At 34.0% G+C, this 23740-nt stretch overlaps 1 protein-coding gene across 1 annotated transcript; it reads left to right on the forward strand.

Annotated features, from left to right (window-relative positions):
* The first annotated feature begins 11792 nt into the window (after positions 1-11792).
* On the forward strand, positions 11793-22147 carry LOC132180978 (putative E3 ubiquitin-protein ligase RING1a). The gene is made up of 10 exons (XM_059593997.1): positions 11793-12229; positions 12367-12409; positions 14189-14247; positions 18524-18605; positions 18749-18869; positions 18975-19016; positions 19588-20112; positions 20328-20435; positions 21426-21650; positions 21888-22147. The coding sequence occupies exons 1-10, from the start codon at positions 11920-11922 to the stop codon at positions 21918-21920; spliced, it is 1548 nt and encodes a 515-aa protein (XP_059449980.1). The 5' UTR covers positions 11793-11919; the 3' UTR covers positions 21921-22147.
* The last annotated feature ends 1593 nt before the right edge of the window (positions 22148-23740 follow it).

Consider the following 23740-nt stretch of genomic DNA (forward strand, 5'->3'; position numbering starts at 1 on the left):
AAAAAAAAAAAAAAATTGCTGCGTGTGGTGTGGAGTGAGGAGAGAGAAAAGAAAGAAAAGAAAATGGAGAAAAGAGAAGGTGTCATCCAAGTGAAAAAAAAAAAAAAAAGAAAAAAAAAAGAAAGAAGAAGCTGTCCAAGTGGACCACATCACGTGTGCCACACGCCGGTCAGGTTCGGTGCGCCGATCTGATAACCGCCCAAGTGGGCTCATTTTCTTTTTATTTTTGGCCCAAGTCGGCCCTGGCCCGTAGTCGGCCCTTTTTATTTTTGGCTCATAGTCAGCCCTGGCCAGTAGTCGGCCCTTTTTTAAATTTTGGCTCATTGTCAGCCCTGGCCCGTTGTCGGCCCTTTTTTATTTTTGGCTCGTTGTCAGCCTTGGCCCGTTGTCGGCCCCTTTTTTTTTTTTTTTGGCTCGTTGTCAGCCCTAGCCCGTTGTCGGGCCCTTTTGAAGTTTGGCTCATTGTCAGCCCTGGCCTGTTGTCGGCCCATTTTGGAGTTTGGCCCGTTGTCAGGCCTTTTGAATCTGCATTCACCAGCCATCTGCCGCAGTCGCTAGCTGCCCGCTAGCCTCTCTCTCTTCCGGTAGTCGTCATCATCTACGGCCCGTTTCTTGCCTCCACCACCGCTGTCATCATTGTTTCGGATTTCAAACTCAAGGTTCCAGAATATTCCACCTTGAGTTTGAGGGGGGATGTTAGAATATATGGAAAATATATTATATTTTCCATATATTCCATAATTATGCTGATATTGAAATATTCTTTATTTATGAGTTGATTGTAATCATATATTGGGATTGTAATCAAATCAAGGGGATTTGATTACCAAACTTATATTTAGACATTACCCTATAAATAGGGACCTTTGTATTGTAGACAAATCAAGTTAATGACCACCCGTAAGTTCTTTGTGTTTATTTTCTATATTGCTTCCGCTTATATTCCCCCATAATCATTATTTCAACAATAAAAATTTATAAATATACTTTTTGTTAAACACATATTATGTGATAAAAATTACTTCATTTATATTCTAAATTGTGTTTATCATATTTTTAGTTTGGCCCTCACAATAATACTTTTTTTTGGCTTCGCCACTTGATTTAGACTCCATTTTTTCGACATAAAATGTTTTACGTCGAAAAATATTTTCAAATAAATCATTTCTCAATGATTTATTATGAAATATTTTTCGGCCTTTGGCTCGTAAAAAAAATGAGCAACAACAATAAACGACAGGCAACTTCCGGCATTGGTTTGACGGTTTGAGAATGAAAAACTCAAACTCGAAAAACAGTTTACCAAATTTTAAACGAAAACCATTTTTCAAAACTAAAAAATTATTTTAATCAAATCAAAAATATTTTCGATTTAACTATTATTTTGAATCCTACCAAACATAATATATATATATTTTTTTTCAAAAAAAACGTTTTACTCCCAAAACATTTGTTGAGGGTCCACAAATTGCCTGCCAATGGCATCCCATTGTTAATTATGATAGGGACCATCACCCGTCTACTGCTCTGCAAATATCTTTTTCTCATTCATTAATCATTATGTTATGGGGGCTCATCTGGGACCCTACGATTTCCATGCATCAACGGTCTACATTTTTCTATTCTATCATTTTTTATGTCCAACAACCAATAAATATTAGGTTGATTATTTTTGGTATCCCTGGAATTGGAATAACACTATACTTTAAATCTTCACGCTGCGTCGTATAAGTCTTAACTTTTTTTTTTTTTTTGAAAGGCGTATAAGTCTAGCTTGCTATGATTTCATTTTCTTTTTTTCATCACCATTAATGTTGCCGTCGTTGTCATTTTTTATTTTTCATTTTTTTTTCAAATTTATTACATTATATTAAATTACTAATTATCTAAAAAATTTAAAATTATAGGAAAAAAATTGTAGACTTAACCACTTAAATTAATGTTTTAACACTTCTTCTTATATGTGGATTCAAATTCTCGCTCAATAAGTGAAGCACAATCAAAATCCTAAAGAGAGCATCACAGAGAGAGAATAGTAGAGTGGGGGGAGGGAGTTACGACTCCCTCCTCCCCACCCCCTTTCTCTTTCCCCCTTCCCCCTCTCTTTTCCCACCTCTACTACAAATCGATCGGGTGCGTTTGTCAATGGTCTTTAGGGTGCTTTCTAGCGGCGCATGGCTGATCGGCGGTGGCGCGTGGAACATGTGATTGTGTGTTGAGTTTTTGTTATTGTATTTTCGTTATTTTTAAATAAGAATGTATTATTTCTAGTTCTACTTTTAGTAGCGATCTATGAAGTGAAGTTTTATTTGTTTTCTTAGGTTTTGTTTTCACTAATCCTTAAGAATAATTGAATTAGTTTCCGGTCGGTCTTTTGTTTTTTTTTTTTTTTGGAATAAACCATAGACCGATGACAGATGAGTTATCAAGCATAAAGAAGAATTGTCACTATGGTAAAGATAGCGAAGGAGATTGTGATTGATAAAGTATTAGTAGCGGAGATAAAAAAATCAGGGAATCAAGGACCTTGTATTAGATAGAGACGTGATTCGATTGAATTTGCTGTAAATCTGAAACTGATTGAGACGTTGATTTTTCATAGATATTGTCTTATAATAGCCTGAGAAGCTATTGTGTATGTCATAGATAATGTTAGAGTTGAGAAGATTACAAATTATATTTTTGGCATTGTACGGATCATTTTGCTCAATTTAATTGTTATATCAATGAAGAGATAATTTGTTCAAAAATAAATAAATAAATAAGTGAAGCACAATCCGTAAAATATTAATATGGGAAAAATGCACTTTACCTCCCTAAAATTTGATACATTTTTCAATTTGAATCCCAATGTTTAAAAATTTGCAATGTACCCTCTTGAAGTTTCAAAATTTTTTAATTCGAAACATTCGTTAGTCATTGCTGTCTAAGAAGACATAAAGTCCACCACGTGAGACGCACGTGATATTTTTAGTTTTTTTTTTTTTTTTTCCTCCCATGTTTGCCCCCAACCCACTGTGTGAAATGTCCACATTGCCGAGTGTCGTGGTGTTTCGCACCGACACTTGAAGCCTGAAAGCCTCCTTCTTGATGATAACAAGGACTTGAAAGTTTTCGATTTCGACTTGTCGGCGTTGTTGGAGCAGCTTTGAAATGACGGGTTGCTCCACACGCAATGTGGCACGCTGGCATATGTGGTGCCGGAAGTGTTGAGGAAAAAAGGGTATGATGGAGCCAAGGCTGATATCTAGTCATGTGGAGTAATTCTCTTCGTTTTGCTTGCTGGATATCTTCCATTTTAAGTCGATAACCTCATGAAAATGTACATGAAGGTTTTCAAGGTTGAATTCGAGTTTCCTCAATGGTTTTCCACCGATGCAAAGCAGTTGAAATCCCAATTCCTTGTTTCCGATCCAACAAAGAGAATTTCAATCATGGAGATAATGCAAAATTCCTGGTTTCAAAAGGGGTTTGTAAAGCCAATTCCACTCTCAATCCAATAACCGATCAGAGATCAAAACAACGAGAAGGATGAAAAATCCATGTCACCACTTTTTTACAATGCTTTCGAACTCATTTCCTCGATGTTGTCCGTGTTCGACTTGTCGAGCTTGTTTGAATGCGAGAGGAAATCCGAGTCCATGTGCACCTCCAAGTGCTTGGCTTCGGCGATTGTGACGAAGCTTCAGGCTTGTATGTTAAACACGCGTGTATGTTAGATGGGCAGTGTGGACATTTCACACAGTGGGTTGGGGGCAAACATGAGAGAAAAAGACTAAAAATATCACGTGCGTCTCAGTGGTGGACTTTCCGTCTTCTTAGATGGCAATGACTAATGGATGGTTCGAATTGAAATTTTTTGAAACTTTAAAAGAGTACATTGCAAATTTTTAAATATTGGGGTTCAAATTGAAAAAGAAGTCAAACTTCAAGGGATAAAGTGCATTTTTTCCTATTAATATTTAAACTAAACGAATATGTTTAGGAATTAAGATAGTCAATTTTTTTTTTCCCTTCTTTTTTCTTTTATAAATTATGTTGATTACAGGATGCGAGTTTGTCAAAATCCTCTTACTCTTAATATTTTATACTTTTGTCAAAATCTTGGGCTCCATGAGCAGCAATTATTTTTTGCCTTACTGATTGAATTGCCAGAAAGAAGTTCTTATGAAAAATGAAACCAGGTTTGGGCATAAGCTAAGGTTGGACCTAAATTTTAAGCCCAAATATTCATAAGTTTTGAATCTTTTCTTGGCCATGTTAGGTCCATTCAAATTTTGAGTCACACAATGGGAGAAAATTTCACTTAAGATTCCTGAACTACTTACGTGTTTTGAGAAAATCCATTCAAATTTCAAAAACTCTCAATTTCACCTCCAGAACTTTTAATTTGATGCAATTGACCCCCATTCGTCAATTTTTGTCTTTAAACCCTAACGAAAACCACTAAAAAGACCAAATTACCCTTCATTTTTTTTTTAATTTTTAATTTGAAATTAAGGGTAAATTTATAATTTTATAAAAATGTCATGAGTATAAAGGTTATTTTATCACTTTTTGTGTCCAAAAATTGACGGATGTGGTACATTGCATCGAATTGAAAGTTCATACGGTGAAATTGAAATTTTTTAAAATTTGAAGAGGTCTTCTCAAAATGAGTGGTAATTCATGGGTCTTAAGTGAGGTTTTCTCTTAACTAAAAGTTGTTTTGACTTTATATATACATATATTTCGTAAAGGCTCACTGAAACAATCCGAACTTGAACACAAATTTCAATTGGTAATTTCTTAGTATGCGGCTCAACATTTTTTTATTTTATAAAATGAAAAAACTACCATTATTCTATAAATTTACACAAATCTTACATTAAGGCAAGTCAAATTTCAGATTTTTCTTTATATGGAAAAATAAAATCATTAAATTAAAAGTGTATTAGAGCCTGTTTGGAATTGCGTTTGAGAAATAAAACTTTTAAGTCAAAAAGAGCTTTTGGGCAAAAGCTTCATTTTTAAGATTTTGCCAAAAGTGCATTTTGACCATTTTTTTAGGCTTTTAGGACCCTTAAAAGCACTTTTAATTTTTTTACCAAACAAGTACTTTTTTCTTCAAACGGATTTTTTGAGTGTTAAAAGCATTTTTAGGCCCCTCAAACACAATCCCAAACACACCCTTAGACTATTTTGATTAGCTTTGTCATGCTTAGGGGTGCAAAGGCGGTTACGGTTAGCGGTTAGTGGCAATAACCGCTAACCGTAACCGCCCTAGCGGTTACTAAATTTCACTAACCGCAACCGCTAACCGTTAGGCGGTTAGCGGTTAGCGGTTAACCGCCGGTTAGCGGTTAGCGAAATAGATAACCGCCCGCTAACCGCTTTTTTAAAATTGAGCTTTTTTTTTGGACTTTTTGGGCTTTCTTTAGGGCTTTTTTTCTTGTATTTTTAATATCTTCTTGTGCCCAATTGCTATAAAAAGAGCCCATATTGAAAAATCAAAAATATTTGACCCAAAATTTACATTTACTTGTACTTTAAAAAAATTTCCTTAAATATTAAATCATAATCGGTTAACTTTTTTTAAAAATAAAAAATAAAAATTCAACACAACATACAAAAAAAAAGTTCAGAATTCAGACAACTGTCATAACATATAAAAAAAGTTCAACACAAAGCATATAAAATAAGTTCAAATGAAACATTAAATGATACAAATAAAACATTAAAACTTCATCAATCCTCTCATTTGATCCTCTAGCAAATCCTGTGGACATCAAAAGAAGAAAAGTTATAATATTAAACATAATAATATTAAGGCACAAACATGTACACATATCAAAACGTGCTTAATATAATTGTATTGTAATTAAAATACTATGACAATTCAAAAAATAATAACCTTCGTTACTAACAAACCTCTAGGCAAAATATGAAGCAGCACTTGAACTTGAAGGTTGAGTCATATCTATGAATAAATAATATATTGTTTAATTCAATTGAATCAATTGTGATTATCATTGTACATGAATCATATGATTAACTTGTAGACTTATGACTTATGGGTTATGTCATATTATATATGTATTATTTATTATTATATAATCATATGATTTAATGATCAAGTCATCATGTGATATAATCATATCAATTATAGTGATAATATATAAATTACTAAAATTATAATGATAATACATTAATACTTAAATTGTGTTTATAAGTAACACATTGGTCATTGTTTAATCCAATATCAATTACTTAATTTGATATTATACGAATCATATCATCATTGTACATTAATAATATGATTAACTTGAATAAAATATTTGAATTGTCATTCAATCATATGATTAAGTATTGATCTTATACATTTATATTATTCATATGCATATATGTGTAATTATAATTTATAACATATATACACTTATAAGTTTATAACATACATTAGAACTAACCCTCTAAATACTTAATTGTTGTATTAGTATGAATTGGTATACTTATGAGTTATGCCATATTATATATGTATAATTTGTTATTATATAATCAAATGATTTAATGATCAATTGAGCATATGATATAATCATATAAATTATAGTGATAATATATTAATACTCAAATTGTGATTTAATTATTTTTTTAAAAAATTGTGATTTAATGATAAAGTGATTATGTTATATGTATAAATATTTTTATAATTATAATTATAAAAATATATTATATAAAAAGGCGGTTAGCGGTTAGCAGTTACGGTTAGTAAACCCAATAACCGCTAACCGCTAACCGCTAGGCGGTTATAGCGGTTAGGCGGTTAGCGGTTAATGCGGTTAAGCGGTTAGAACGGTTAACGGTTAGCGGTTAGAGCGGTTAGCGGTTAGCGGGCGGTTTTTAACCGCCCGCCTTTGCACCCCTAGTCATGCTGAATAATTTAGGCTTGCACGCTAAATTACAATTTACATAGTTTATATATCATCAAATTCCATTTAAAGGAAACTTTTATATATCATCAAACTTTTTAACCTCCAGAGGGACTATAGTTCCATTAGATATTTAGATCTCAAGCCAGGTTGTTCAATTCACTAGTTAGAAGGCACGTGCAAGGCACATGCTTGATTCATTGTGAATGCGATTATTAAATAATTATAGAATAATTTCATTCACAAGGCACATATTTAATGATTTAATACGTATATTATTCTATAAGTACATATTTCTTGATACAATTAAGGTAACTAAGACCATACAATTAGGTAATTGAGTAAGTACATGTGTAAAAAAGAGATAGGTTCACGCCAAAAGAGAGCATAGCTTTTAGTTTATAGTTTCTACCATAGGAAGACAAACAAATACACTCTAGAGTAAAAATGGTGTTGTTTGTTTTCCTTTTGTGCCATTACTTCATAGTAAAAGTTGTTTCAAAAAACACAAAAAGAGTCGTTGAGATATAATTTGTTGGATTTTGAAATTTTTTTTTTTCCTCTTCATTTTGTGGTTGTTGTAGAGCAATGATATTGAATCTATAGCATGGTCCTCTACGTCCATCAAATATTGTAAGTCGGATCATGAATTCTTGTTAAACAGAAAGCGTTGCAATGCTTTTCATATTTGTGATGCCATCCTATTTCTAAAAAAAGAAAAAAAAGAAAAGAAAGTAGATCAATAATTAAAAAAAGAAAAGGAAAACAAAGAAAAGAGATATGGTTTTATTCTTTTTAGCTTATACAATAACTAACAATATGTAAAGGTAAAAAAAGGGTTAAGATATACTTTCATGTGGCTTAAATAAAATTGTCATGTGGTTAGACAAGTACTAGGGAAAGGGTTTGACTCCCATAATGGGAATCCTCAAACCTGATTAGTATTAGTTGCTTTGTGTCTCACTAATGTTTTGATGGGACTAGGTCAGACTATTGCTCAATCAAACTTAAAGAATGCCCACGGTTTCCACCATCTAGGCCCCTCGCCTGTGCAGTTTTCAGCGGACATGTGTTAGTGTTACTGTGATCAGTGATCACCATTTATGCCTAGGTAGAGTAGCCATTCTGAACGCTCCCTCCTATCTTTTTTTCTTGGGTAGGTAAACTTCTGTAATTCTGCTACGTGTAATTCATGGCCTTCATCTCAATGAAAACCTCATTATCTTCATGTAATTCCTCTTCCTTGCAAAATTCATGGATATGTGTTTTAAATGTAACCACATCTCTGTGCAACTCATTCTTTTTCATTGTGTTTAAGTTTTATTGCAAAGCTCAATAGACCCTTACTACAATTTTCTGCAATCAGTGTGTTAGAACATGCAGTATTTGGTCTAAAACTCATGTTCTCCATCTTCCTAAATACCCCAACATCCTTCCCCAATCTTTCCAATTTACATTGAGAACACATGTAACATCATAGTTCTACAATTAGAAGATGAATAACTCACATAAAGTGAATGTATTTAAAAGCACTCATAGGTCAAAAGTTGCACATTAGTTTATTTCTACGTAAGACTGGACTTTAATAAGTGAGTACAGAGAGTTTCAATTACAATTTGGTTAGTCATTTTCAAGTAATAGTGTATATAGGACTAGAGCATTTACTAAATCGTTATAAATGGTATCATGTAGGGGGCAAATTATGACACACCTCAATCCCACATAAGGACATAAGAGGTTTATGAGGGAGATTGTGATAACTAGTTCCACATTAGGAAGACGAATAACTCATAAATTATGTGGATTATAAAGGCACTGGTGGATACTTGCATGACAGCCTACATAGACTAAGCTTTTACAAGTGATTTTAGAGAGTTTCAATTACAACTTGACTAGTCATGAAGATGCTACAAACTTAGGGTGAAATCGGCTTGCAAAGAAAGGGTGCCTAAGAGTTTATATACACATGGTCAATATTAGACTTAACACATGTGGGATACTAGGATCGTAACTGTTGGGAGATAAAGCGGTTATAGAGTTTTTACCAAGAGTACATTAATAAACATAATTAAATACAACTCTATCTCAAAAGCTTAAGCTAAGGGGCTAAGGTCGCTAAGGTCCAGTTAGGTATATTAAGTACTATTTTCTTTTATATTTTCTCAATGTGAGACTCAATACTAACAAGTGCATTCACAACAATTTTCCCCCCACTTGTGAGTCTCTTCACATTGACCTAACTTCCCCTCGCTTGTGAGTCTTTCTGATATCACTTGTTGGAAGATAAAAAGATTATGAAGTTTTTACCAAGAGTACATTAATATATATAATTGAATACAACTGTAGCCCAAAAGCTCAAGCCAATGGGCTAAGGTCTAGTTAGGTATATTAAGAACCATTTTGTTTTATATTTTCTCAATGTGAGACTCAACACTCACAATATTATCGGTAGCCATTTCTCTTTTGGCAGCTCCACCCATCTATCAATATTCAACAACTTAATATTATGCTCATACATAGTACCAAGACATTTAAATGACACAAACTTTAGGTAAAACTCACAATTGAAAACCAGCTTACAAGAGAAGAGTGCCCAAGAGTTTATATACGCATTGTCAAGATTAGATTTAACCCATATGGAACACTAGAATTGTAACAGAAGAGTTTAAACATTTGGCAAAATCCTATGAAGTCACATTTTTCTATAAAATGCCAAAGTAATATCCATTTTGTGCAAATCAAGCAAAGAGTTCATGTAGGCATTACACAACCCAATAGTAGGAAAAGAAAATCCATAATCCTGCATTCGAAAAAAAAAGTATATAAGGCGTAGAATGTGCAACATTTCTTCAAACAAGCTATAGGATACACCTATTGAATAAGATACAAGAAAATTAAAAAAAAAAAGAAGAAAAAGATACAAGAATGCCCCTCAAAATTGACTCCGTAGATTTGACTTTCTTATTTTTGGTGAGAATGTGGAGGATTATGGAATGGCTTTCGAGGGCATAGCAATGAGGTTTTTGACTCCTTACCCAGTTGAGAAACTTTTTTTATTTATTTTCTAAGCAAATTGAGAAAGGGTTACTTACAACCGCAAGCGGTGGAAAGCCTCAAAAGGAGGTGAAAAATTCTCTAAAAATTCTTTACTAGAGAGAAGGAGCTCCCCTCTCAAGGCTAATAGAGAAGTGACCAGTAACTTTTTAGAATTGAGATCCCTTCTAATTGAGAAGATATTAGAAATTTTATAATTGTTAATTGTGGCCCTTCATTTTAAATCCAAATAGTTTATAAAATACAAGTTGATTTATATAACCGAGACATTAAATACTGGCTTTTGTTTCACTGAGGTTTAAATAATTTTATATACCATTGAATTTAAAATGAAGGGCCACGATTAACAATTGGAGAATTTCTAATTTTTTCCCAATTGGAGGGATCCGAATCCAACCTTTTGCACCCAGTTTTTTTTTTTTTTTTTTTTTTCTAATTATGGTCCTTTTGAATCATGAGCAATATATATTTCACTCTAAGGGGTAAGACGCTGAGCTTAGCTCAATCATAGTGAATTAGAAGGTAGTTGTGTGTAATTTTTAATTTTAATGTTTTAGATATTTGATATATTTAAAAAAAAAAAATACAAAAATACCTCATTCAAATTACCACCCCATCGTCAATGTATTTTTTAAACTACGAACTGTGTGAGTGTTCCACTTAAACTACCAAAAAATGTTAAAAAAAAAAAAAAAAAAAAAAAACTATAAAATCCTTATATATATTAAAAATTGTTGTTTTAGTTTTTAGTTTTTAGTTTTTTTATTTATTTATTATTTATTATTTTATTTATTTTTTATTCATAAACTTTACTTAGCCCTTCTAAAGTTCCATCACTTTTGTAATGTTCCATCAAAGTTAAAAAAACTCTCAATTTAATATATCAAACATTCATTTTTTTTTTTTTTTGCAATATTATTTATCCGTTAAGGATGGAGGTTAAATCATACAACTAAACGGGTGAAATAGCCTTTATACCCCTAATAATTTTTTTAACATTTCAAAATCACCCTTAATTAAAATTAAAAAAGTGACCCGCCTTGGTGACCCAATGCGGGTCATGAGCTTGGGACCTAGTGTGGGTTAATGCGTATGAGCGTGGGTCGTGGGTGATCCGTTGAGGTCCGGCCCACGCGTGGAGGCTAGTAGTGACCCACGACAATGGGTTAAGCTGTGGGTAATTTGGAAATTTCAAATACATCCGTTACAATTTAGTAGAAAATCTTAACGAAGGGGTAACACCATAAAAAAAATAGAAGATCGATATACTAAATTGTTACAAATCAGTATAAACACGTGGCGTTATTTTATATTAAAAAAATATGAGAAATGCTTGGCGTCAATATTTGACCCATATATATATATATTTTTTCCTATTCTATCTTATAAATCAACCATTAAATTTGTAGACTTATGTGAACTCTACACAAATCAATAATAAATCTCACAAATTTAATAATTGATCTATTAAATTCATAAAAAAATATAAAAAAAATATGAGCCAAATATTAACACTCAAAAGTATGAAAACCATTTAAGGCCGAAACAAATGAATACGGGTTACTTGTCCTTCCAAGACACCTTCCAACGAGTTTCACCCGTACGGTTTGTTTCATCGACTGCCCATCGTGGCCTATACAATTTCTTTTATTTTTTATTTTTTAACAAAAATGACGAAAAATAGTGCAGAAGAGCCTTCTTGCAGGGGCTTCCACCGAGCCACCATGTGCCGCTTTTTCTTGGCCCTCGCCGTAACATCTGACTACAATATATATATATATATATATATATATATATATACGTAATTTGGTATATAAAAAGAGAAAAGGCAGCCTAAAATCTCCCATCTCAGTCTCCTTCTCCTTCGTCTCTCTATTACTCTATTTCCAACAAAGACAAAAGCACGAAAGAGGAAACTCTCTCTCCCACAGAAACACTCTGTTTTCTCTGGGTAGTATCAATGCCTGCACAGAAGCGTTCTCTGTCAGAGAATCTGGACGATGAAGAGCATCATCAGCACCATGCCAAGCAATCTCGACCCGAACGAGAAGATGAGGATGGTAAAGAAGAAGAAGAACAGCGAGACGAAGAAAAGGAAGTAGAAGAAAAGGAAGATGAAGAAGAAGAAGAAGAAGGAGAAAAAGAAGAAGAACAAGATGGTGGTGGTGATGGTGATGATGATGATGATGATGAAGTGGAAGATAAGCGACCTCAACAAAAGAAGAGACGGGAAGAAGAAGAAGAAAAAGATGATGAGGAAGAAGCAGAGGGTTACGTATCTTAACTCTCTCTCTTTCTATCTTTTGCTTTGTTTATCTATATGGGCTTGTATGGTGCAAAATTGAATCTTGTCTTCTGGGTCTTGCTTTGTTTTCACGATTAGCTCAAGCTGTTACTGTATTTTCAGATTCTGAGGGCAGCCCATCTTCTAGCTCCGAAGAAAAGCCCGAGTACTCTCTCTTTCTCTCTCTCATTGCTTTAATTTTCTTCTGTCTCTTGTTCACTGTGTAATTCTTATTATGATCGTGTTTGTATGTTTTGGGTACTTGTTAGTTGTAGATTTTGCTCGTTACGCAACTTCCGACGGCGCCTTTTGTTTTGGCTATTGATGGGTTTTCTTCTTGTTTATGGGGGCAATGTATTTTGATGAAGATGAATGTTATTGAATTTGGCATTGATGTTTGTGGTTTGGTTCTGCTCGGTGTAATGCGTGAGAGATTGCTGCATGTCCGATCTGTTTCTTGCTTGCGTACCTGTTGCTCGGCCATCTCGTTTGTTAATTTGTTTTACGTCTTTGATTGGTCGTGTACTCTTAGAATGATGCCCAGTTATTATTATGAGGCTACGAACTCTGATCGGTGACATGCTTGAAAGTTAATAGGCATATATGCTTGTAAGTTGTAACCAATTTTTTCTATTTTCTATTTTCTATTTTTTATTTTTTTATTTTTATTTTTGCTGAGCATGCCATCCATTGGTTTAATGGGGCTAATTAAGATTTGGAATATGTTTTTTTTTGTATCATCTTTAATGTTGGTGCCCACTTTTACAATTAGGCCATATGTCTATGCTGCTGTTTCTTCATTTATCTGGAGTACTTATTTTGTATTCAAAGTCACACCATACACCATCTGGATTGGCTAGTCAACATGATTAAAGAATTCAGTAGCTGTTTATCCAAGTAATAGATATAACTGGATAATGTAACGAACTCCGTCGCAGTTTATCCAAGTGCTATATATCAGTAGGTAATTAGATATATCTGGATATATGTGTAACAGATTTCACTAGGTATTTCACGATAACGCTGACGTTGTGAACAGAATACTTATGATCCACATAAAAATGTGACTGGAAGCAAAGATTTGGAAGTTGTTAGTGGTAGTTGATTGATTTAATTTCAAGTTTGGAGTTTGGATTGTGGTAAGCTCATTAGAAATATTTTGATATTCCTTAGCCATAGCTCATGACAATCTTCTATGCACTGTAGCCTATAAGTAAATAATTTGGGTTAAGAAGAACAACATACAAGCTTACCTTAAGACCAGAACTGGAGAAATTTTGCAAGATATGCACCATAGAAGGTTGACATGAGGGAACTTTCCAGCCAATCAGGATAATTGGTGCCTTTGTCAGAAACCTAGGGCCTTGGCCCTTTAGTGAGAGAGAAGGGGAGAAGTTTAAGATCCTTTCTGACGAACAAGTTAGAATGTTTACCTTAACTAATAGATGCTTAGATACCCACAACTGAATCTGTAAGCGGCGCAGGGCAGGAGGATGATGGAGTATGTTTCCTCTTGTTGTTTCTTGGTGGTTTGTTTCTATCTCATATAGAAAATAAAAACACTTAATAATATTTCCAATAAAAGACACCTCACATTTTTGAGGAGGCAAGAATTGGATTTTTCCACTGTAACTGCAAAACAGCTAGTAGATGAGTGAGGCGTCTAGGATAGAGAAAGGATTTTCGCATTTCTTCTTATTTTTTTCGAAGATAGAGGCTTGTAGGAATGGTAGCATCTGACACTCCATTATCAAGGAGCCATCAATTTTCTCAACATCCAGCCATTACAAACACAGAATTTTCTTTGAAGAACGATTTTTGTTTCTGTAATTTATAGATACAGCTAAGAGATTTACATATGTTTTTGCTTCAAAAAAGCTTGTTCATAATCAAACAAGCAGCCTGTATGGATTTTGTCTCAATGGCCTTTTTGTTTCTCTTGCAGATTTGTCTTTGTACAACTAGCAGACATCCGGAAAGAAGTGCAGTGTCCTATTTGTCTTGGTATGTTGTCTTTGAAATGAAAAAAATTAGTTTTAGGACATATATGTTGGTGTGTGTTTCCACCAGATACCGAAAAAAGAAGTGTTTCAACTAGATTCAATTTATAAAGTTGAACGCTTGTGCCCACAGATAGTTTTGTATATGGAAATATAAAATTAGGGAATATCATATTTAAGACATACCACATAGAAATGGGTCCTGTTATTATTATTATTATTATTTTAATGAATAAAATAGGTCCTGTTATTAGTGCTTCAGTTTGTTGATCTTGTATGTCTTGGTTACTTGAATCAGAACTTAGATGTTGTAGTTTAAAGGAACGATCAACGTACTATAACAATTATAACTGTACCAAATTTTTCCAGCTCCAACATTTTCATGCTGAGGCGAGGTTCATGCCTATGTGGCTTAATAGGCATTCCCTGCAACATAGAAAATAAGTTGTGAATCTGTTTCTGTATTCTTCTAGGATCCAAGTAATTAGGCTTCTACCATATCAAAAGATGATATAAACTGATCTGGGTGTTCTTCCTACCAGCATCAGCAAATGGTGTATTCTACTTAAGATCCAGTTTTCTATGATCTGTCTTTTACTGGATGCGGACTATAGGCAATTTTCATAGTGATTCTTTCTTGGACTTTATTGCTCTTCTGTATTTTCAGTTGTAATTTCTTAAGAGGATTGTATATTTTCTTTTTCTGTACTTATTATTTAATTTCAGATAAAAGTTTTACATTACTAATAACAAAAAAAAAAAAAAAAAAGGGAATCATTCTCAGCCTCTATGGCGAATGAAAGTTACATATGTAGCCAATGGTCACTTGTTTTGGATTCCTATTTTAAGATACCACTTTGCAAAGGACAAATTCAGGTCAGTAAATGTTCATCTAGTGCAACCATTTGGTGCCCACCATATGGTTAATCCTTTTGCTTTGGTATACAACCATCCAGTGAACCATGCATTTATGGTGAAGGATGATTTTGATTCAAAAACATTGGTTGTATAATTTCAAGTTGAATGTAGAAGTGTGTTTAACTCAAACCAAAACTAACTCGAGGAAGGAATCATATGATTCCGTTTATTTGTAAACAGGTGAGAGGCCAACTAGGGCATGACTTGAGGTAGTGAGAAAGAACATGGTGGCTAATCATTTAGCATTTTTTTGGGGGCAAATAAATGATAACAATAATTAAAGTAAGACATACAATAAGGTTAGGAACCCCAGCAGAAACAAAAGACCAGCAAGTACAATGTCACTGAAAAACAAAACAAATGGAAATAGAGCAAAGACCCAGTTCAATAAAATTCTTGACCCGAAGGCTAAGAACAGGGCCGTGGATTAAACTAGCGGTTTGAGAGCAGTAGCTGAATGGATGGGATCCTCTGTTGGGTTGGAGGAGAAATGGCCACTGCAAGAGTGAGCAAGAGAAGCTTGTTCATTGCAACAGATTTGGCCACACTAAGACGAGTGGGTCTTGGGCCACTGTGAGGGGAAACTACCACAAAAAAGGGTGTCATGAATGAAAGGTACCTTTTTACATTAAGGACAAGGACTCCGGCTGATGGGGCATCTTGAGACAAAGGAATGAGCAGCTGTAAAATAGAGGCAAAAGGACAAGGAACTAGAAAGAAATAAAATATATTTTATTTGCCACCGTCCAAAGAGGGCAGTGGTTTGCCCTATTGAGATTTGGTATTGTAGCTTGGGCATAGTCACAACACAACCAAAAGAGGGAGGTTAGACCCCTGGAGATTGGGGAAGGCCAGGGGGTGGCAGATCTAAGGGAGGAAGGCTAGATCTGAGGGAGGAGGTGTAGGATCTATGGGGTGGGCAAGATCTGAGGGAGATTTGTTTTTGTTTTTGTTTTGTTTTGTTTTTTCTCTTTTTTTGGGAGGGAGGGGGTGAGAGATGCAAGTGTGTGGCCTTGGCAGAACAGAAAAGTTGAGGGAGATTGTAACTAAATTTATGGTGCTAGAATTTGACTTACTCTATTTAGTTAGATGTAATGATGAACTGATTCTAAATTTGATATGAATTTGTATCCCATTCCAGTTGAAAGACTAGGTGCGCTTATTCTTCTCCCCGAGCCACCCTCCAGTTGACTTTGTGCTGCATACCTTAGTTATGCTTAGCCTGATGTTTGGAGAAACTAGATTCTCTTTTACTTCTAGTTTATTTTTTGATAGGTCAATAACTTAGGCACCCCATGGAACTTGAACTCGCAACATTACCACTCAATTCTTATGGTGGGTGGAGATGCCATTTATTCCAAAGGCCATTGGCTTTTCCTTCAATCTCTGATGCCACCTTGTGCTTTGATTTTGAGTAGTAAATTTGTATGGTAAAGCAGAGAGGGGTGCATCCCAAGTACATGGGAAGTATGCAAGGGAGACCCTTAAAAAAGAGAATGAAAACTATAGATTATTCTTTAAAGCATATAGCCACCTAAAAACGAACTTGAAAGAAGCAGTGTTTGGTGGGTCATCCCAGGTAAATAGGCAGTGTACAAGGGAGAACTCCCAAGCATAAGTCATCCATAAACAATTTTGAAAGGTAGACTCATGATTTGGACTTCTTTCTCATATCTCTTCACCCATTTTCAAATCTGTTAGTTTTTTATTTTTTATTTTTTTTGAATTTTAATCAAGTTAAAAACAATATCAATCTAGAAATGGACTTTTCTCTTCTTATTATTATTATTATTATTGGCTAATTATACTTTTTTCTTTTTCAATTGGAATTTTTAATAACCACGTCAGGTGGATAATTCAGGAGGAAATCTGACTCATAATTGTGAGGTTCTTAACATCATGTGAAGTTCAGTATATAATTACTTTTTAGAAGTATGTATTAAACTTTATTTTTCAGGTCTAAGAGATTGAGGAATGTTTAAGGTGGTGGTTTTCGACATATTGAAATGTAGTCGCCTTGAACAAAATTTGAAAACTGTTCCTTTTATTAATTATATTTATGTATAAAATTTCAACGAAGAGACCCTTTTAACTGAAAAGTTTTATGATTGCCTGGACTGGCTCAAAACACATGGAACACACAAAACCTGACAAATACCTGCGCCTGCACCCACTTGGAAGCAGCCACAGCCACAGCCACAGCCACAGCCACTGATCAGCTCTGGTTGGTCGGTGTGTAAAGACAGAATGGCAGTCTTACTCCTTTGCTCATGCTTTTACTTATTTATTTCATTACTGTAGATCTTTGTTTTTTTTTTCTGGACACAAATTGGGTAGTGTAGTTTTTTTCTTTCCCTTGCTATAGTGAATATTGAGCAACTTGAGTGACAAAGAAAACTTGAAACAAGGCTAAGAGGCAAAACTGCTATCTAGAGCAGAATAAAGAAAAAAAGACCTTTCTTGGTCTTTCAGAGAAGAATTAACAGAAGAATGTAGTTTCTCAATTTTTCTGGAGGAGATTGACAGAATAATAATTCACGAAGACCTTTCTCATAAGATTTTTCTTCCTTGTCAAATTCACTAATTTTATTAAATAATTTAAGAAACAGGAGCATTCAACTCCAGATAATTAAAATTTGTGAGAATTTTGTGTTGGATCTTTAAAACAAATTCCTTTTACTTAAGCAGCTTTCAGAAGATTCATGTTAGAGTCGTCGAACTTAAATGAGGTCAGTCTTTCATAGAAATGTGGTAGCATCTGACCACTTGTTTAAATTTCACATTGAATTCATGAGGGAATGTGCTCTCAGTAGTGATTGGTCATATCCATAATGTGCATAGTTCTATTCCTGAATCTTGCTTATTTTCTGTTATTCAAAATATGTATAAAATGGACCTGCTTCTGAAATTCTATTCATCCACGCCAAGCTCAAAGTGCCAGTCTGATGAGATAGATTTTAAGTTTGCATAAATTGAAAGAAAGGAAAAGGAGACTGAAGAAAAAAGGAAAATACATAGAACGAGGAGTTTCTCTAGGTTAAAAGGGTATGCTAATTTAACTTCATATTCACACGGATTTCTGTTATAACTTATTTAATGCTATTCGTATATTGATTTTTGGAGTCCCTTTTGTTATAGAAGTTCTGATTGAAGTTCAGCAGCTATATGAACATTTTTTTTCCTTACTCATTTGCACACTATATTCTGGTTGAGCAGCCAGTCCTAGGTTTTGTTAAAGAAGGAAACCATGATTCTACAGCTGATTATATCCTTATATGCCAAATTATACTTTCTTTTTATCATCCGTGATTATTTTTTTAATCTGGTAAAAGAAACATTAATCATGTCTGTTGCCTGCACAGGAATTATTAAGAAAACACGTACTGTAATGGAATGCCTTCACCGCTTTTGCCGGGAATGCATTGACAAATCAATGCGACTGGGGTAAGTATCATCTTTATTTGATTCATGGTAGTAATAGCATCCGGATTTACTTGACATGACTCTTTTGGTTTCCTTTAGTAAATAACTGTACATTTAAATGTAAGTTAGAGATAGTATTGTTTAAATTGGTGCTTATTTTTCAGAAATAATGAGTGTCCTGCTTGCCGCACACATTGTGCCAGTCGACGTTCTTTGAGAGATGATCCAAAGTATGATACCCTCATTGCAGCTTTGTATCCAGATATTGAGAAGTATGAAGAGGAGGTACCAGCTTATAGTTTGACTTTGTGGTTGAATGTATCTGATAGATTTTTTTTTTCTTGTTCTCTCCCCAAATCAAGCAGTAACTTGCTTAGTATCTAATCACAGGAATTAGCATTTCATGAAGAGGAGAAGACGCGCAATAAGCAGGTCAGATTCCTTGGTGAATGTATATCTGCATCTTGCTTGCAGATGCATGTGCATTTATTATTACTGCCCTGCTTTCGTACATGTTGCAGATCAATAATATTAAATTGAGGAAAAAGTACTTATTGCAGATTTTGTGTGGATAGCTTATGGGCCCACACAACCATGTCTATATATCTAAATGGGGTCACCACATTGATCATACTCATAGAATTATTGATGAGAATATCAGTTTTGGATCACAAGAGTAGTTCTCCTTGTAACATGGATGCTCGACTCATTAAAAACCTTGCCCTTATTCTCTCTCTCTCTCTCTCAGTGAGCAATAAATGTTTGGCAAGGTCAGTGTCTACAATTAGATATTCCTTATATAAATTGTAGACACTGACCATGCCAAACATTTATTGCTCACTGCTTGACATTTTCTTTGTTCATCTCACTTTCTGACAATGTGATTTTACTTTTAAGCGTATGTTAACAGACAAATGTACTCCAAAAGGCATCCTGTTGTTTGAGGATCGGTGGATTAGTACATAATTTTGTTATCAATGTGTTCTAATGCGTTGTTGAACAGATTCAAGCCTCAATTGCCCAAATTGTTCAACGACAATCAGAAGCTTTAGTTAAAAGACGCACACTGGGTAGAGATGCAGCAAGTCCATTTATGACAAGATCGCAGCGTAATAATCGGATTACTCATCCAAGGAGACGAAACTGCCGAGGCAATGAACTTCAAGGATCTGAGGACAATGAGGATGAAAATTACAATAAAGATTCATCTTCTGCTGATGAAAGATGTACAGAAGTCAGACAAAGAAGGCGCAAGAGACGAGCAGGAACCCGGTCTGCCCAGCCTTCTTCATCAGCAGCCAATTCAGATGTTGGATGCATTGAAAATGATTTGGAAGTCAGCAGAGAAAACAGAGGAATATCTCCTGGGCTCGTTTGGAACCCTGAACTGCTTGCTTGGGGCCGGGCTGGTACCCGGAGTCACACAAGGCATGGCAATTCTAGTGGTTGCAACAGTAAAAGTTCCCAAAATACTCGCTTGTCCAAGTTGGTTGATTATCTCCGGAGCTTAGAGGAAAACAACGATGAGGTAGAGATGGGTCTGTTGCACTGTATGTTTGAGTCATGTACAGGTCCATGGGTGTCAAGTTCCACCCATGGCTAAACAATACATCCAGGGAATGATAAAATAAAATTTTGTGAAGTCACTGGCTTTCAACTGAGCACGTAATGACCCAATTTGGGCTGCTATTACTTTTTTCTTGTAGTTTCACATCCTTTATTAAAGCTCTTCTTTGTTTGCAGCTAGATGTTCATCTCATGCTTATTTCTTTGGACAAACAAAGTACACCATGTTTGCAGCAGCCACACCTATGCTGTCGACCAAGTTTGTCTGTTAAACACCTATGTGAAGTAAGATTTCTGTCTCAGTACCTTACATTTTGTAAAAGGGAAATTCTGTGATGATCCTATAAAACTTTTCTACTTGAAGATGAGACATAATTCTTGAAAATGAAGCAACCTCCTTTATTTTTTTAATAAATAAAAGAACTTTATTAGATAAAGGAAGAAGCTCTAATATACAGCAAGTATATTGGAACAACTCTTTAAGAATTGCAATTTACTGTTGAGAAGATCTAAAAAATCATGACAAAACATGGAATAGATACCGCCTAAAGCAGTCATCCAATCATATAATGGTCTCTGAACTAAGGACTTGATCGCATACCAAGAAAACTCCATCAAAAGCCCTACCATTTATATCAGAGAAATTGCTTTTTGTCAAGTTTGCTATACATGCCAAATTTCATTTCGATGTCATGCATTCTGTAATTGTAATAGTATACCACCTCGAACAAAGTAGTGACTCATGTAAAGCAGGTAAAACCTGACATTACTCCTGCTTTGCCTAGGCTTAGTGGGATACATTTAGGTCCAAGATACACTTGACTTGAGTTAGACCCTCTCTATCAATATACATAGATATAAATTAGCCTGGCCCATCCTACCCAAACAGGGAACTTGGAGAAAACAGTAAACACAACAATAACAGATGATTGGCAAGCAGTAGCACCATGATTAGGCAGATGCCTTTGCAGCTGTCACATCATTAGTTGAGGGAGTTCAAAACTTGCCACAAAGCAATTCATGGCTTATAGCTGACTAACCCCAACCATGCACTTCTGAGACTTCTGGTTTTTTATTTATTTTTTGGTGATTTGCCAAGCGTGAGCTAGATTATAAAATGTTTTCTAAATTACAAGGATAACTTCTGATATGACACTTCTAAACGCTTTTTTCACATGACAATGTTAGCATAATTCTCGTTTTCTTTGTCACATTTCAGCAGCCTCTCTCTAACTTTTGTGGTGCTTGTCTAATTTTTTAATGCATATGATACAGTACATTGCTCGCCAAACGCCTTTGGAAGCTGAAGAAATTGAAATATTAGCTCTAAAAGTGCAAGAGGCCAGCGGGCTTAAAGCCAATCACATTTTGGAAGATGCAGATGATGCAGATTGTGTGCCCATGCTGGTTGATCCATGTAAGGACCAGCTGCAGATTTTGGAAGAGCGAGAAACTTTGGCAGGGCTTAAAGCCAACTGCATTTCCGCCAGGAACCATTTGGTGAGTAACCATTTTCATATTCTCACATTGACTCTGCTTTACGAAATACTGAGCTAAACTCATTTATATATATTCATATGCTTTTCAAAAAATTGTAAATTCTTCATGTTCTTTTACAAAGAGATTAGGACTCCATTTTCTAACGACTCCAGCTAATTTTTCTGCAGATTGATACAGAATTCCTTTCCGTCGATCATTTATATAGTCGCTGAAATTATATTTTTTTTGCTCTTTCAGGTTTTGGTATACCGACGGAAGGAGATTGGTTAAAATTCATACAACTTGCCATTGGCATTCTAGAGAAAATCAAAATTCATTGCACTTGCTGTTGATAAAGAGAGCTCAGTAGATGATGGTCAAGGAGAGGTCACAGGATGGAATTGAACCTAATTGAAGCATTTTTCCTATTGCATTGTTGATGATGTAAATCTATAGTGTGAAGTAATAAGTTAACCATAAGAATGCAAAAGAAAACAGTTTGATGTACCTGCATATTAGATAGTGTTTCATTTCCATTTTTTTTTTTAATATATATATATTTTTATATCGGTGGGTTCGTCTGACCACAAATTTTGAGACGTTTTGTTGTGTCTTTGTTTATTAATAACTAGCTTAGAGCCCGCGCTACGCGCCGGGTTTTTTTTAATTTTGTAATTTACTCAAAAAGTCTTTAAAAGATTATCAACAACAATTTTTATTTTCTTCTCTTAATAAACTAATTAGCTACCAAAAATGACAAATATTCATAAGATCCTTTTAAACCATAGTTTTACTTAATACATATTTAATAAATTTAAAAATTCATAGATTTTAGTTCTTATAAACTAGAACATATTAAATATTTGTTCCCATATATGTAGTTTAAAACGAAACATAAAGGAAAAAAATTCAAAATAAAAACATTGATTAATCAATTATACAAAATGATTGATTAATCATTATATTCCAACAATGACACCATTTCTCCTCCATTACACAATCCATTATGGTAAACTTTTGTCTTTAGGAGTTGAACTTTCTCCTCATAAACAATTTTTTTGAGAAATTTTTCTATTACACGAACAAAAATAAATAAGTGTTCTAAAATATATGAGCATATTGATATTTTATTACAGTTATGTTTACTAATTTTGTAAACAAAAAAATGTTGGTAGTTTAATTTTTCTTTTTAAAAATGAAAGAGATAAAAAAACACTGGCAGGAATATTGACATAATCTAATTATACATCGTACCAAAAATAATGATAGGAAACTTTTTCACTATCATTTCCCTTAAATCAACGTGAAATTTACAAAAGAAAACTAATCAATTTGAATAAATAATATATAAATTAGTATAAAATTTAAGGGAAAAAAATGGAAGAACATAACCACTTTTTTTTTTAACAACCATCCTTCACATATATAAAGTAAATGAAACTAATTTTAAGACATACAAGAAAACAAAGACGAAAAAATCTACACAATGAACATTGAGATAATCTAAAAATGTATCATACACCGTACCAAAAATAATGATAGGAAACTTTCACTATCATTTCCTAATTCAATGTGAAATTTACAAAAGAAAAATATTCAATTTGAATAAATAATATATAAATTAGTAGAAAATTTAAGGGATAACAATGGAAGAACATAAATACATTAAATAAAGATAAAATAAAAAACTAAAAATAAAATTTTAATATAATTGAAAGAATTGTCTTTTTTCTACTGTATACGTTTCCCGATTCCATTGAAACCTTAAAAACCAATGTCATCCATTAATTAAGCATGTAAACAAATAAAAATAATGATAGGAAACTCTTTTTTTTTTTTTTTTTGATAACGTAAGAGAATTTTACTCAGATTATTTGCACGTCGCAAACGTATACTGTACAACAATCCTCACCGTTAATTAAACTCCTACGGGTAAATGACCCCACCCTCCAGAACCAGTTACCAGGTAATTCAGGAGCTTTTACCCCTGACGGGCTAAGCAGTTTATCCTCATGCCCAGGAGGCATAATGATAGGAAACTCTTTCACTATCATTTCCGAATTCAATGTGAAATTTACAAAAGAAAAATATTCAATTTGAATAAATAATAT

The sequence above is a fragment of the Corylus avellana genome, chromosome ca5 (assembly GCF_901000735.1).
Source record: "Corylus avellana chromosome ca5, CavTom2PMs-1.0".
NCBI classification, from domain to species: Eukaryota; Viridiplantae; Streptophyta; class Magnoliopsida; order Fagales; family Betulaceae; genus Corylus; species Corylus avellana.